The 13864-nt window shown below is 39.2% G+C and overlaps 1 protein-coding gene across 8 annotated transcripts in view; it reads left to right on the top strand.

Annotated features, from left to right (window-relative positions):
- LOC106867275 (dynein regulatory complex subunit 6) overlaps positions 1-13864 on the top strand; it is a 153056-nt gene that overhangs the window by 50201 nt on the left and 88991 nt on the right. For 7 of the 8 annotated variants that reach the window (XM_014912110.2, XM_014912108.2, XM_014912104.2 and 4 more), the window contains 2 exons: positions 6279-6312; positions 9696-9820. In XM_014912110.2, coding sequence (XP_014767596.1) covers positions 6279-6312; positions 9696-9820 — 159 coding nt within the window. The remainder of the gene's footprint in view (positions 1-6278; positions 6313-9695; positions 9821-13864) is intronic. The other variant, XM_014912105.2, reaches the window with a different exon arrangement.

Here is a 13864-nt window from a genome sequence, read left to right as displayed (position 1 = left end):
CCCCACTCTCGCCTCCCCCACCTCCCACCTCCATCACACCACACCACACACCACCACACCATACACTACCATACCACACATCACATCAAATCACACCACCACGCACACACTAGCAATGACCACGTCCCACCCCCACATCCACACACCTACACATACATACATGCACATGTCAAGGTCACCAGTCATCTTTTACACGCACATATATATACTCTCTTATACACACGCACGCGCACCTTTGTTTTAGGATCACTACTACTTTATTATCTCCCCTTCTTCCTAGCTCTCCTGTGTGACCCCTCTGTCCGGCATTCGCCATGATAGATCGCTAGCTACTACACATTCTTTATTTTCTCTCCTTGTTTCTTTCTATGTTCCTTCCTGTGGAAGAACGTAGGCTCGAAACGTTAAAGACTTTTTCACTTCCCGAGCATTAAACTAATACATCTGTTTGTTGTCTACACAACCTGTCTTCATCTGTTGTTTTTTTTTGTGAATTCTCCCTATATATATATATATATATATATATTTATATATATGGGCAACTGGGAGTTCCTACGGGGCAGCTTGCTGAGTACCACAGACCAAATCTGTACCTAGTGCAAAGTTTCAATCAAACCTAAGGTGGCATGATGGCTGAATGATGTTGTAGACAAGGCCATTAGAGCAAAGAAACAGGTCTGAAAGGACTGGAAGAATGGTGATAGCAAAGAACTATATCAGGTAGCTAGGAGGTAGGCTAGAAGACAAGTATACTTAGCCAGGAGAGAAGCAGAAAGGAGGAAGTTTGCCAGTGTTTTGCAGCGTGAGGACCAGAGGCTTAAAGTGTTTCAGATTGCAAGACAGCATGTCAGAGAAAAATGTGATGATATAAAGGAGAGAAGTGCATTCACATGGATGATGGTTCACTTGCAGTAAGTGATTCTGCAAAGAAAGAAGCTTGGAAGTGCCACTATGAAAATCTGCTAAATGTAGAGAACACATGGAAGGACAGTCTGCCTAATGTGGACCCAGCAGAGGGGATTGCAATCCAAATCAACTGTAGCTTAGTAGATAAAGCAATCAAGGGCATGTTAAGCTCCTAGCCCATCAGAAATCACCATTGAGACACTTAAAATATCTGGTGGAGTGAGATGTGACATAGTCACCCATATAGTTTATAAGGTTGTCCACGAGGGAGTCATTCACAAGGGTTTGTGTAGCAGCATTATAGTCAACTGCTACAAAGAAATAATTACAGAAGCATCAAATTGCTGGACCATGTGATGAAAGTTACAGAAAGGGTCATAGCTCAATTAATTAAGAAGTGTGTGAGTCTAGATAAGATGCCAGGGAGAAGCACCACCAATGCTATATTCCTGGTGAGGCAACTGCAGGAGAAATACTTAGCCAAAAATAAACCTCTGTATTTGGTGTTTGTTGACATGGAGAAAGCCTTTGACAGGGTTCCCTGCTCCCTTATCTGATGGGCAGTGAGGAAGCTAGAGATAGATGAGTGGTTGGTGAGAGCTGTAAAAGCCATGTACAGGGATGCTGTCAGTAAGGTGAAACTTGCCAATGAGAATAGCAAGGAATTTAGGGTACAAGTAGGATTTAGGGTCCACCAGGGATTGGTTCTCAGCCCCCTTTGGCTTATCATAGTCTTCCAAGCTATAACAGGAATTCAAGACAGGCTGCCCTTCAGAGCTACTCTATATTGATGACCTCCTTCTTATTGCTAAATCACTACCAGAACTAGAGAAGAAATTTCAGGTGTGTTAGAGTTAATTTAGTAAAGACCAAAGTCCTGATAAGTAAGAAAACAGACAAGTTACAGTTCCCTTCAGGGAGATGGCCCTGCTTGATATGTAGAAAAAGTGTTGGAGAAACTCCATATGGTGTACCTAGTGCAGCCTATGGACACATAAGAGGTGCAGTGGCATCACTGGAAGACTAACTGAGAAAGTAGTCTTTACATGTGGAAAATGTACAGGTACATTAAACATCAGGAATGTACAAAAAATAGACTCCCTCATATGCCAGGGGTGATCCCTAGAAGTAGTAGACAGGTTTTGTTACTTAGGTGACCAAGTTTAGCAGTGGTGGAGGTTATTCTGAAAGCATAGCCACTAGAATAAGAATAGGCTGGGCAAAGTTCATAGAGCTGTTACTTCTAACAAAGAGCCTCTCACTCAGAATGAAAGGCAGATTGTATGATGCCTGTGTATGAACAGCTTCATTTAGGAGAGAGAGTGAGAATGAATTGGTGGTGTCTCCGGAGGAATGATGGTGGTGATGAGGTGGAGGAGAAATGGTAGTGTGTGGGGTTTTGCAAGAGTAATGATCTCACTTTCATTGCAATAATCTGTAACAGAATTAGAAAAGAAATTGCTATGAATTTTTGAAACTATTTAAACCTAACTTCTATCATACTTTTTCTTGGAGAGCCTTCGAAAAGAAACATTTTGATACATCATTTGTGAAATTTGGATGGATATTTTAGGGAATATATGTTTTGCAAACAACTTGCACACGTAAGTGCTACCAGTCGAAAGCTCCACATACCAGAAGCCAGCAAGTGTATGGGGGTCATCAGGAGAGAATGCGCACTGTTTTGGGGCCTACCTCTCAAAGGCATCATTGCACACGCCTCCCCACTCACTGATATGAGGCCCCATTTGCGAGATCAACTGGTTATCAAATAAATCTCAATATTCGGATCTATTTTAAAACGGGGGCCACATTTTTCATTAATGTTTTACGTAGTGTTTTTGGTACGGAAAGACTTTCAAACTTCGTATACTTATCTATTTTGTGTTATAGAACAGAAAAATATTTTTGTATTCGAATTTATTTCATGTAAAAAATTGTCTTATTTCGATAATTTCAACCAATCACTGACAAGTATTCAGTTGTTTATATTTACTCCTTTGGCTGATTAAGCGATGTAAAAGCGTATTTAATCTCCATACCTTCGTTTTATTTGCTTTTTTCATTTTAAATTTGCTTTAACCCTAACCCTAACCCTAACCCTAACCCTAGGGTTAGGGTTAGGGTTAATTGTTTCAGAATCGTTTGTTTATGTAGTTGGCACTTAATGTATATCGACTGAATGGATGTCAGTGATTGGTTGAAATTACAGAAATACGACAACTTTAACATGGAATAACTTATGGATTTCTTTTTTTTTTAAGAAGACTAAGAGAAAAAGATGTTTTATATGACACATTCTACCAGTGTTCCAAGTTTCAAAGTGTTTCGTTAATGAAAAATGTGGCCCCTGTTTTAAAAAAGATCCCAATATTCTTCTAGCTGCTGCCCATCATTTCTTTTTAATCAAATCCAGTGGCTAGCTTTTTCCACTGTAGTTAGGATATCCTTCATGGTGGTATTTACTTTATGATGAATTAGGTCTTACAATAACAACAGTTGCCTCACATTGTGTCCCACACATCTGACTTTGATTGGAAAATGCTCCGCTTTCCAGCCTGTGTCTTCACATTCCTCAAGGAGGTTTACATAACGGTCAATCTTTCGAGCCTGAGTGGCATCCATGTTATCTTCATGAGGAACTGTTAACTTGACTAGATTCACCACTTTCTTTCACACCACATAATATCCGTTTTTTTCATAACTGGGATGAGAAAGAATCCTTGACACCCCAGTAAATCTGAAGCCACCGCCCAGTAGCTGTTCCACTTTTCATCTCTCACAGGAAGTTTCTTCTTGAAATGGATCTGCCGTCCTGAGTGCATGAAAGTAATGAAATCTCTGGTTGGTACTTTCAATGAATTTTTTCCACTGCTGATAAGAGCAATTTGGTCCTTTATAGCATTGAAGATAACCTTAAGGACCAGGTCGTGTCTCCATGTATATCTATTCAATACCAGCAAACAGTTGGAAAGAATATGTTTCAGTGTTCTGACCTTTTCGCATTTGCATATATCATTCTCTGAGACATTCCATCTTACTAGATTTGTAGGTGATGGCAAGACATCATAGGATGAATGAATCAGAAAACTTAGCCGTGATGTAGTCCACCTCCCTATCTCATTCCAACTTATTTTTCTCTCAACAACATATTCCTTCCATCTCGTCATCTGTTCTTGTTGAGTGCATTGGATCAAATGAAGCTCTCTTCTCTTTGTTTCCCTTGTTTTGATGCTGTTTCTAACAACAGATCTGTGTTTGCTCTGCATCATATTTGCAAATGGTCTGAACTGATCTGTGCCAATACCAAGTCCCTTCTGATGAATTTGTATTGCACCCACCATATTTCAGTGTGTAAGAGAAGACAGAATGTCATCAGTCTGCTTCTGCTTTCCACTTCCCAGCCATTTTTACATTTGGTGGATTACGCTTGATTTCTGTCCTTCATCTCTCTCAGCATCATCACCGTTCATGCCTTTCCTAGTTTGTAAATTTCGACTATTGACACCAGTGGTAACTGCAACGAGCCTCTTTTACAATAGAAAGTTGAATTGTTCGATATCTGAGGTAGGCCTAGCCACTTTCTAATGAATATATGACTTGTTCAATGTGAATGGTTAGCGAATTGATTGAAATCTTGCCTAATTGGCTGAAATGAATAACTAGCCATATTTGTGATGTCATATCTTTGAAATTGAGGTGATAATCATCTTCAAATTACACAAACTAATAGTGTCTATGATATAGCAGTTGCCTATTTTTTTTCAGATTCTTAAAAATGAAACTATTTTTTTGGTAATGTTTTAAATATTTGTGTAATACCTATTTTGTTACATGTAACAAATGGTCAATTTCGCAGTGTTTTCAGACCTAGCTAAATCCCAAACTAAAAGCCACAAGGACTTGAGTTTTGGTACATTTATAATAGGTATATAACTAAATAAAACCTGAAATGTTGAGACATGATACCATTTCTATAAAATTTTAATGGACTATTAAAAGTGATGTCCATATATATTGGATTTTCTCCATTCTGACAGGGATTCTTCCAGCTTTTTTTTACCACAACCTTGGAAAAGATTGGGGTGGGGTGGGGTGGGGAGCTTTTTATGAACAAAAATTTTGGAAAATCATTTTTTTTTCACTCCCCTTCACCCCCTGCAGACAAATTTTGGACAATTTTTTTTTTTGCACTACATGCTTAAAAACGATGGCTGAAGCTTTTTTGGTCAAAAAAAGAATTTCTTCTTCTATTTGCAGATGAAAAAGTGTGTGATTTAAGGGAGATTTAGCTGTTTTTCTTGCACATCCCACGACCATCTGGTACCTTTCTTAGAATTGCATATAGACCTAGATTAAAAAACAAACAAAATGTGAAAACTAATTCCTTGCTTTGGCATTAAAAACATATATTAAAGGCATTAAAAACATCTCTAACTTACAGTAAAGTCGTGAGTAGGTGAGAGAAAATAAAACCTAAAACGAATCAGCACTACTTGTGAAAATGTAAATCCTACCACAAATAATCTGACTGTATTCAAAATCTGGGAAAAAAACAAAACATCACATCAAACTTTTATAGTCTACAAAATGATCATTGCACAATATAATTTTCATTGGTGAAATTTGACTAATGTACCTCAAAGAAAAATGAAATTTATCTGGACAAGAATATCTGCTAGGATATTCTTGTACATGTAATTCCCTCTCACTGTTAAAACAGCAAGAGGGAATAAACATTTTCAATACGATGATTCCATGCTCATTTTGGGCTTTAGAAAACTTAAGGAGCTGAATTTAGTACATTGTTTCATAGAAGTATATGTTTAACTAGTAATTAGTTCATCCAGTTCTTGAAATTCTGGTTCAAATTCAGTATTTGAAGCCTTGGATTCACGTTCCATTTTAGCTCTCACTATACAAGAATATGTCAGTTTGACAAGTAGAGTCAGTAGGCATTAATCCTATACGGGCAGCCATAACAGTACCCCCTTTATTGGCTTTGCGCTTTGTTTCCATCCTGCTGCAAAATTTAGCAATGTTTGTTTTGAATTCTTGAGAAATTTTTCTTTCTTGAAGAAAATGTTCTTTTTTAAGTGAAGATTCAAAATAAAATATAAAACAAACTTTGTGAAGGGGTGGAAACACCAGGGTGATTGCGGAAACTGGGCATCATATGTAAGTGCCAGATTTTGATCAAAAGTATATGAGAAGGAAGTTCACATGTAGAACCTTCAAATGATATATATATATATATATATATATATATATATATATATAGAGAGAGAGAGAGAGAGAGAGAGAGGTTGTGACTTTTGAAATTTACTATGTGCTAATAACCATTTGTTTTTATATTTTCTTTATCACTGCAGGAATGGACACAGCAGATAGTGGACCGATATGCAAGTAAGAAAGTTTCTTGGAACAAAATAAAATGCCAAAACTTAATTCGGCAGTAAACTCTTTAGAATAGGGGAAACTTCAGAAAAATATTTCTGAAATAGAATTTGTTAAGAATAGCAGCATATTAGATTCATACAATGTTGACAACCAATGGAAATACTAACTGTAGAACAAAGAAATCCTATTTATTAATGCCCAGTTTTATACATTTGATTGAATGATAATGAATGAGTGTTCATTACCTGATGCCTATGCAATTAACACTAAAATTATTAAAAGCAATGTTGAACTTAATGGAATTTGAACTTAGGACAATGAAAATTCACCAAACATAATCTGAGTTGTGTTTGCAGCCTCATGAATTATTGTCCTTGTTAGCACTCCTCCTCCCCTCATCCTCTACTGCATCATCATCATCTGTTTACTTTCAAGGCAGGGATTGGTTGGAGGCTGTGGAGGCTGCTGCTTCCAAAGACTAGGTGTTCGTATGTACTATTCATCTTGGTTTCTTCTGCTTTTCCTCTTTCTTCTTCATCATTATAATGATAATGATGATGATTTCCTTTATTGGCCACAAGAGTATTGATGGGGTAGTCATCACAAGAACAGTCGACAAGTTGTGTGTGTATGTATGTGTGTGTGTGTGTGGGGGGGGGGGGGTATGTACATAAATGGGGAGAAGGAAGAAATGGAAAAGATGGTAAAATGAGATAAAAGCATACATAGTACACAAAGTATGTGATAACATGAATGATGCAGTCCTGATACAGTAGAAAATCCAAACAGAGCCAGTTAAGGAACCCCAAAGATCTAGGATTACCCTGACCACCATAGGCATGATCCTCGCTCAACTATTGTTCTCCAGTCAAAGCAGAAGTATGCTTACAGTAAGGCCATTAATCCAAACCCTTTTTGCTACAGTTACCCATCTTTTCACAAACTCACTGGGAGGTAGTGCTTCCCTCTCCACCTTCAAAGTGGAACTTTAAAATGTTGATGAGAGCTTGACCAAAGAAGAAGGTGTCTTTTTACAATTCTTTCAGCCTCATCCACCACACCTCTTTCACCATACCCACTAAATAGAAGATCATCACCTGCCTTACCTTGTTAAAGGTAGGTGGTGGGGTAATCCCTACAATGGATTCGACCAATAGTTGAATTTGTTCCCCATGCAATAACAGCTGTTTGACATAACTTCACAGGTCAATACTTGGACATTGTACAAGTGTATGTGGTTGGGATTTGTTGCTTTGTATGCATCTCAAACAATCTCACCTGATGCATGAAGGGTTTATCTCAAACCAACAGTACTCCTCAGTAGTGCTGCCAGACCAAGGATTTCTGGAAGTTATACATGATAGTACCAAGCCTAAAAGTCTTCTGAAACAGATCAGCTAGTTCATCTTTGTTGGATTTTAGAGTATTCTCAAGAATATCATAACTCTTACCCACCACTAGACTTATATATGTTACTAATATAGAACTTACACTGACTGCATTGTCTGACTAGTAGAGGGCAGTGATTTCTTGATGGCATTCTAGGTACCAGTCACCCAAGCTTGGTCTTTTCTTAACCAGGACTGCAGCTCCACCAAAGATTTGAGCTGTGGAAAAGTGTGTCTTACATACATAGCTCACACTGGCTCACTATCAAGGAAAATTTGTAAGTGGCATCACTGCAGCATGTGTCTGTGCACCAACAGTCATGGCATGTCAAGCCCATTTTCCAGAGGACCATGGTAACAGAAGGACCACCTTCCAGGAAGCAGAAAAGTAAATGCTCCAGTCTGGCCACACATGGACTGGAGCCAGGCACAACAGCCAGGTGATAAGTTATTAGGGAGGCAATGCAGGCATTCACCACCTCTGCTTCACCTTTCAGAGAGAATTTCCTCTCAGCCCATTTCTGAATAAGACTGGCCACCTGCTTTTAACCTCATCTCAGTTCTTGTTCACCTGGAGGTCTTGGCAAAATCAAATCCCAAACAACTTCATTGATCTGTCTATTCATTGACCTATTATGCTGTTCATTGGCATAGACTTGCATCTTCAGGTGCTGAGCTGCAAGCCTACTGACTTGTTTGGCTTAATCTTTGCTCCTGCTTTATCTCGAATTCCTTGTATGATGTCTAACATGATAATGGTAATATCATCTGCATATACTGACACAGCTCTCCCATATCCCAGTTCTAGATTCTACAGCAAATGCTGGGGTGTCAGAAGATTTAGAAGAGAGAGAGAGAGGACACTCCTGATGAATTGAGCACACAATGTGAAATGGTTCCATGAGGTAGCAGCTAACTCTGACTATGGAGCAAGCACCACTGTGCATTGCTGTGATCCAGCCACTGAAAATGAGTCAAAAACTGGCTGCTTTTAGGACTACTGCCAAGACTGGTTCAAACTGATTGGGGCCCCACCGTTTTTTACCCATTCCTTCTATGATGTAATGCATGAAGTAGAGGTTATCATAGATGGATCTAGTGGAGATCGCACACATTTGCGATTCTCCAACCAAACCATCTATGATGAGTGCTGACATCTTTGCTAACACTTTAGTCAAAATTTTAAACTCTACATTTAGCAGGGTTATGGGCTGGAAATTGTTTATAATATCCCCATTTTTTAGCATCCTTTCTTAGCAACGTTAAACCTCCCCCAGCTCACAGACCTGGGAATTCTCCTGTTTTGCTGCCAGTTATGATAGACATTTGTCAAGAGGTCACCAAACAACTCTGGAATATAGCCATAAACCCATTGGGTAGATCCAAACCAGGCCATTTGTTCCTTGCACAACCACTCAGTACTTCACGTGTTTCAGTTGCTGCTGTTGGCCTTTCACCGTTCCTTGCCTCTTCTCCGAAGAGTCATGGTAGGCCACCAAGATAGGTGCTAAAGTTCATAATTCTCTATCACCTTCTCTGAAGTGCTGCAGGAAAGCCATTCACATTAGCTTGGAACTGTGCAGTACATACCCATCCTGATCTGTTCAAGACTGAATTGTAGCTTTGTTGCCATATCATGCCTCCACCACCCAAACCCATCAACAGCCTTTGTTCTTTCTTGTTTTAGTACATGAATTCTAGCCATGACAACACAACCTTCATGTTTCATATTGTAGAAATGGACAAGCACATTCTTGCTGCTAGCATGTTGGTCTTGATATCATTTTAATTGTCTCTTATAGTTTACTAATAACTCTTTCACTAATCTAGTTCTCTTTCTCACCTGCTCTTTACTAAATGCAATATTTAATTGCCTTCTTCAGGGTTCCCCGCCACCTTTTGTTGACTGTTGCCCCTGTGAATTTTTCACTTGTATAACCCAATGTGTATAACACATTAGTTTATACAATGTTATATTAGGTATAACCTAATCCTTCTCAGTCTTTCATTTTACAGCAGCTCAACAACTGCTTGATCATGTTTGGGATTTGCAACTGTGTAAAACTATTTTCAATGCCTGGCACCATGTCACACTTGAATCAATTCAACAGAAAGAGTATTTTGATGTGAGTTTCAACTTTGTAGTCAAATGATTACATTTACTTTTATTTTTATACTGTTTATCCAATAGGAATTGAGTAAGTATATCTGTCAATGTCTCTTAAGCTTCATATGTATATAACATTGTAAAATATTTATCACAAAAACTTGGTTTTTACTTCAGGCCCAGAACATACTTGAGCTTTGTTCAGTTGCTGACCTGCAAAGCTCAAGTTGGACCTACATCTAGGCACTGCTTGCATATCTAGGAAGATGGTAATGTTTCACACATACTGTAAGTGGAGGCACATATGAGTGGTTAAGAAGATTGCTTTGGAGTTGTGTAGAATCAGGAGTAATCATACAATTTAGTTCCTTTAATGGATTCAGGTTGACCAATACTTCATGAGTGAAATTTAATAAACTGGTTGCAAACCTGTCATATATATGATACACAGAATGCTATATTTTAATCTAATACTGTTTCTGTTGCACAAATTAATATTCTGTTGTGTCTGGGGAGAGTCATTCTCTTTTAGTGCCTTATAATTTAACACACTCACTGGCAAAGTTTCAACTAATTTCTTTTTTATTTTTCTAAAATTTTCATTGCATCTTGCAGAATATGCTTCAACACATGAATTCACATAAAGAATCTTGCAAACCAAATCCCAAAACGAAATAATTAATATCATTTTACTCTATTCTTTTACTTGTTTCATTCATTAGACTGTGGCCATACTGGGATACTGCTTTGAAGAATTTTAGTCAAATGAATTGACCCAGAACTTTTATGTTCTTTTTTAAGCCTTGTGCTTATTCTACTGGTCTCTTTTGCTGAACTACTAAGTTACAGGGACTTAAACACACCTTCACTAGTTGTCAAGCAATGGGGGTGGGGGACAAATACATGCATATACTATGGGCTTCTATCAGTTTCCATCTACCAAATCCATTTACAGTGCTTTGGTCAACCCAAGGCTTTAGCAGAAGACACTTACTTAAGGTGCCATGCACTGGGACTGAGCACACAACCTTGTGGTTGAGAAGCATGTTTGTGTGAATGAGTCTTTGTATTTTCCAGTGTAAACCAGTGTTTTTAGTTATGGCCTTAAGAGATTGATAAAAAAAATGTATAAGAGATGTATGTAAGGAGAATGGATGATATGATTGACTAAAATCTTTGAAGGTGATGTTCTAACACAGTCCAATAACTGAAATCGGTAGAAAAAAGAAAAAGAAATAAATCATCATAAACAGTATTTGAAGGTCATTTGGTTAATTGGCAAAGGATCAAACTGATACATTACAACAACCATTGCACACAGATGTACTGTTTTTTCTCTATTTCTACTTTACTAGCTTCTGTTTTCCAAGCTCACAAGCTGCATACTACATCTGTATAGGTTCACTTGATGCACTATGTCTCTTATTAACAGTAATACTTACTGTTATTGCCACCCAAACACTAATGACTTTGCATAATCATTCCTTCCCTGAATACATTCCTCTGACATTCTTTTGCTGCTTCTTCATCTACCAATAAAGAAACATTAAGATAGTGTTTCTGTGGCTATTGAGTTGTTTTGACTCTTATTTCTAGCAGTTCTGGTACCAATTAGTCCCCTTTGTCACTTTAATGACATATATTTCTGCCTTTAAGTTGTAAAATTGTGAATTAGCCACCTATATTATCTATAATTTTCACTTTTACTGTTTATGAAATGAGCATATGATTTGAATGGAAATCTTATAAACTGACAAGGTGGGCTGAGTTTAAACCTAGGCATGGTGAAAGCCACCGATGAGCATTAAGATGCAATAAGTATCGAAATGTGAAATCATTGGTGATTTGGCTATAACTGCAACTGTAGAGAGCTTGCCTCCCTTTGTAGTCATTAAGGTAGTGCTTCTGTGGCTATTGAGTTGTTTTGACTTTTTCTTTTATTTCTTTTCAGTCATTTGACTGCAGCCATGCTGGAGCACCGCCTGTAGTCGAGCAAATCGCCCCCAGGACTTATTCTTTGTAAGCCTAGTACTTATTCTATCGGTTCCTTATTGCCGAACCGCTAAGTTATGGGGACGTGAACACACTAGCATCAGTTGTCAAGCGATGCTGGAGGGACAAGCACAGAAATGCAAACATATATATATATATATATATATATATATACGACAGGTTTCTTTCAGTTTCCATCTGACAAATCCACTCACAAGGCTTTGGTCGGCCCGAGGCTATAGTAGAAGACACTTGCCCAAGGTGCCACGCAGTGGGACTAGACCCAGAACCATGTGGTTGGTAAGCAAGCTACTTTATTTCATTTGATTTGCCATAAAGGCAGTACACAGAGTAGCTGCAGGCTAGACAAACACATTAATGATAAATATGATGGTATAATGAGAGAAGGCAAAAGCCACCTGCTGAACTTTGCTTCTCTATAACACTGTTCTTTTAAAATTAAATTTTCACATTGAGGCTATGAACCTCGTACATAAAAAGTCATAAATTAAGGCATTTTGCCTCTTACAATTTTTCATTACACAATATGAGGCACTCGTCCTCTTAGGTTTTTTCGCCCGATATAGCCTTCGCTTCTCTCAAACAAAACGATGGGTCTGGGTCGGGCCACTTTTCAATACTGAATTCGTCGAGGGGGAAGGAATTCACCACCGCGCTTATGTGACTACTCAACACGACCTCCGCAGACACCTGTGGAGGCCAGTCCGGATCCCTAGTACAGGTGTCGACTCCCTCCCTCCAGCGCTTCCTTTCATTCACAGATTTCTGCAGGGCCCCTTCCTTTCGGAATAGGATTAGCACATCCTTTTCCTCACAGGGTGAGCCCACAGCTTCTACTGTCGGTGGCACAATTCCCGCCGACCTGCTTTCCTCCGTTGGTGGCACAATTCCCACCAACAGAGTGTCGGGACATGCTGGTGGTGCACTATCGAGCACCGGCCGTGCCTCATTCTTTTTTTTCTTTTTCTTTAGGGCCACTGGAGTAGGGCGTACTTCCGCCTTTGCCGGAAGGTCCTCCTCCTCCCCCACGATTTTCGGTGGGCAACCATTGTTGCCCTTCTTCCTTTTTTTCCTTTTTTTGAGGAGGTTTCCACCTCCTCGGCTTCCTCCGTCTCTCCCTCCACTAGGGGAGCGGGGTGAACAACATTTGTTAACTGTTCCAGGACCTTACTCTGGTCCTGGGGACAGTCTTTCTTGATATGACCGGGCTTCAGACACCGGTTCACTTGGGTTTACGTCCCTCAAGAATTACCGGATATCTATGCCCAGCCATCCTCAAAAAATCCGGAAATACCAGATCCCTGGCTGATTGGGTCCATAGGGTCAAAACCGCTTTTGCCCCAACCCAATCAGCTGTAGGTAAAATTTTCACATTTAAGAGCTTGGCTCCACTACCACCCAGACCCTGTCGGATAGTATCTTCTATCCAATCAGGTTCTATGCCAGGTGGCAGGCCACAGATCCAAGCTCTAGTTAATTTCTTCCCACATACTGTGGGAAGAAACAGAATTTTTTTCCCTTCTAAGGGCTGGCTCGCAAACTTGCGAGCCACCTCAGGGGTGTCAAATAGCAACCAGACCATCGCGTATTTGACACCCCTTGCCATAAACTTAATAGTTGGCATATGTTCTGCTAAATCTTTTTCAATTTCAATTTCGGGAAAGACCGTAATGGTGTCGATTGACCTAGAGTAGGTTCGTAACACCACCGTTCTTTCCCTGAAGTCTTTTAACCACTTCTTGGGTGGGACAAGCTCCCACTCCAACATGGTGTTACTCTTTTTTGCCATGCTTTCAAAAAAAAAGTTCAAAATGTTCCACAAAAAAGTTCAACGAAAAGTTCAACAAAAAGGTTCACCGCAAAAAATAAATAAATAAATACAAAAAGAACAGAAAGACAGAGCAGAGAAAAAGAAGGAAGGAAGACAGTTCAAGTCACAGCAACACAATTCCGGCTACTTGGTAATCTTGGCCTACAGGTATTCCAATAAGGTATTCCAGTAAAGGTAATCCAGGGACACAGCAACAGGAACACTGAGAAATCCTTCACA

Source organism: Octopus bimaculoides, chromosome 20, assembly GCF_001194135.2.
Source record: "Octopus bimaculoides isolate UCB-OBI-ISO-001 chromosome 20, ASM119413v2, whole genome shotgun sequence".
NCBI classification, from domain to species: Eukaryota; Metazoa; Mollusca; class Cephalopoda; order Octopoda; family Octopodidae; genus Octopus; species Octopus bimaculoides.
This window is presented reverse-complemented; position numbering and strand designations above follow the sequence as displayed.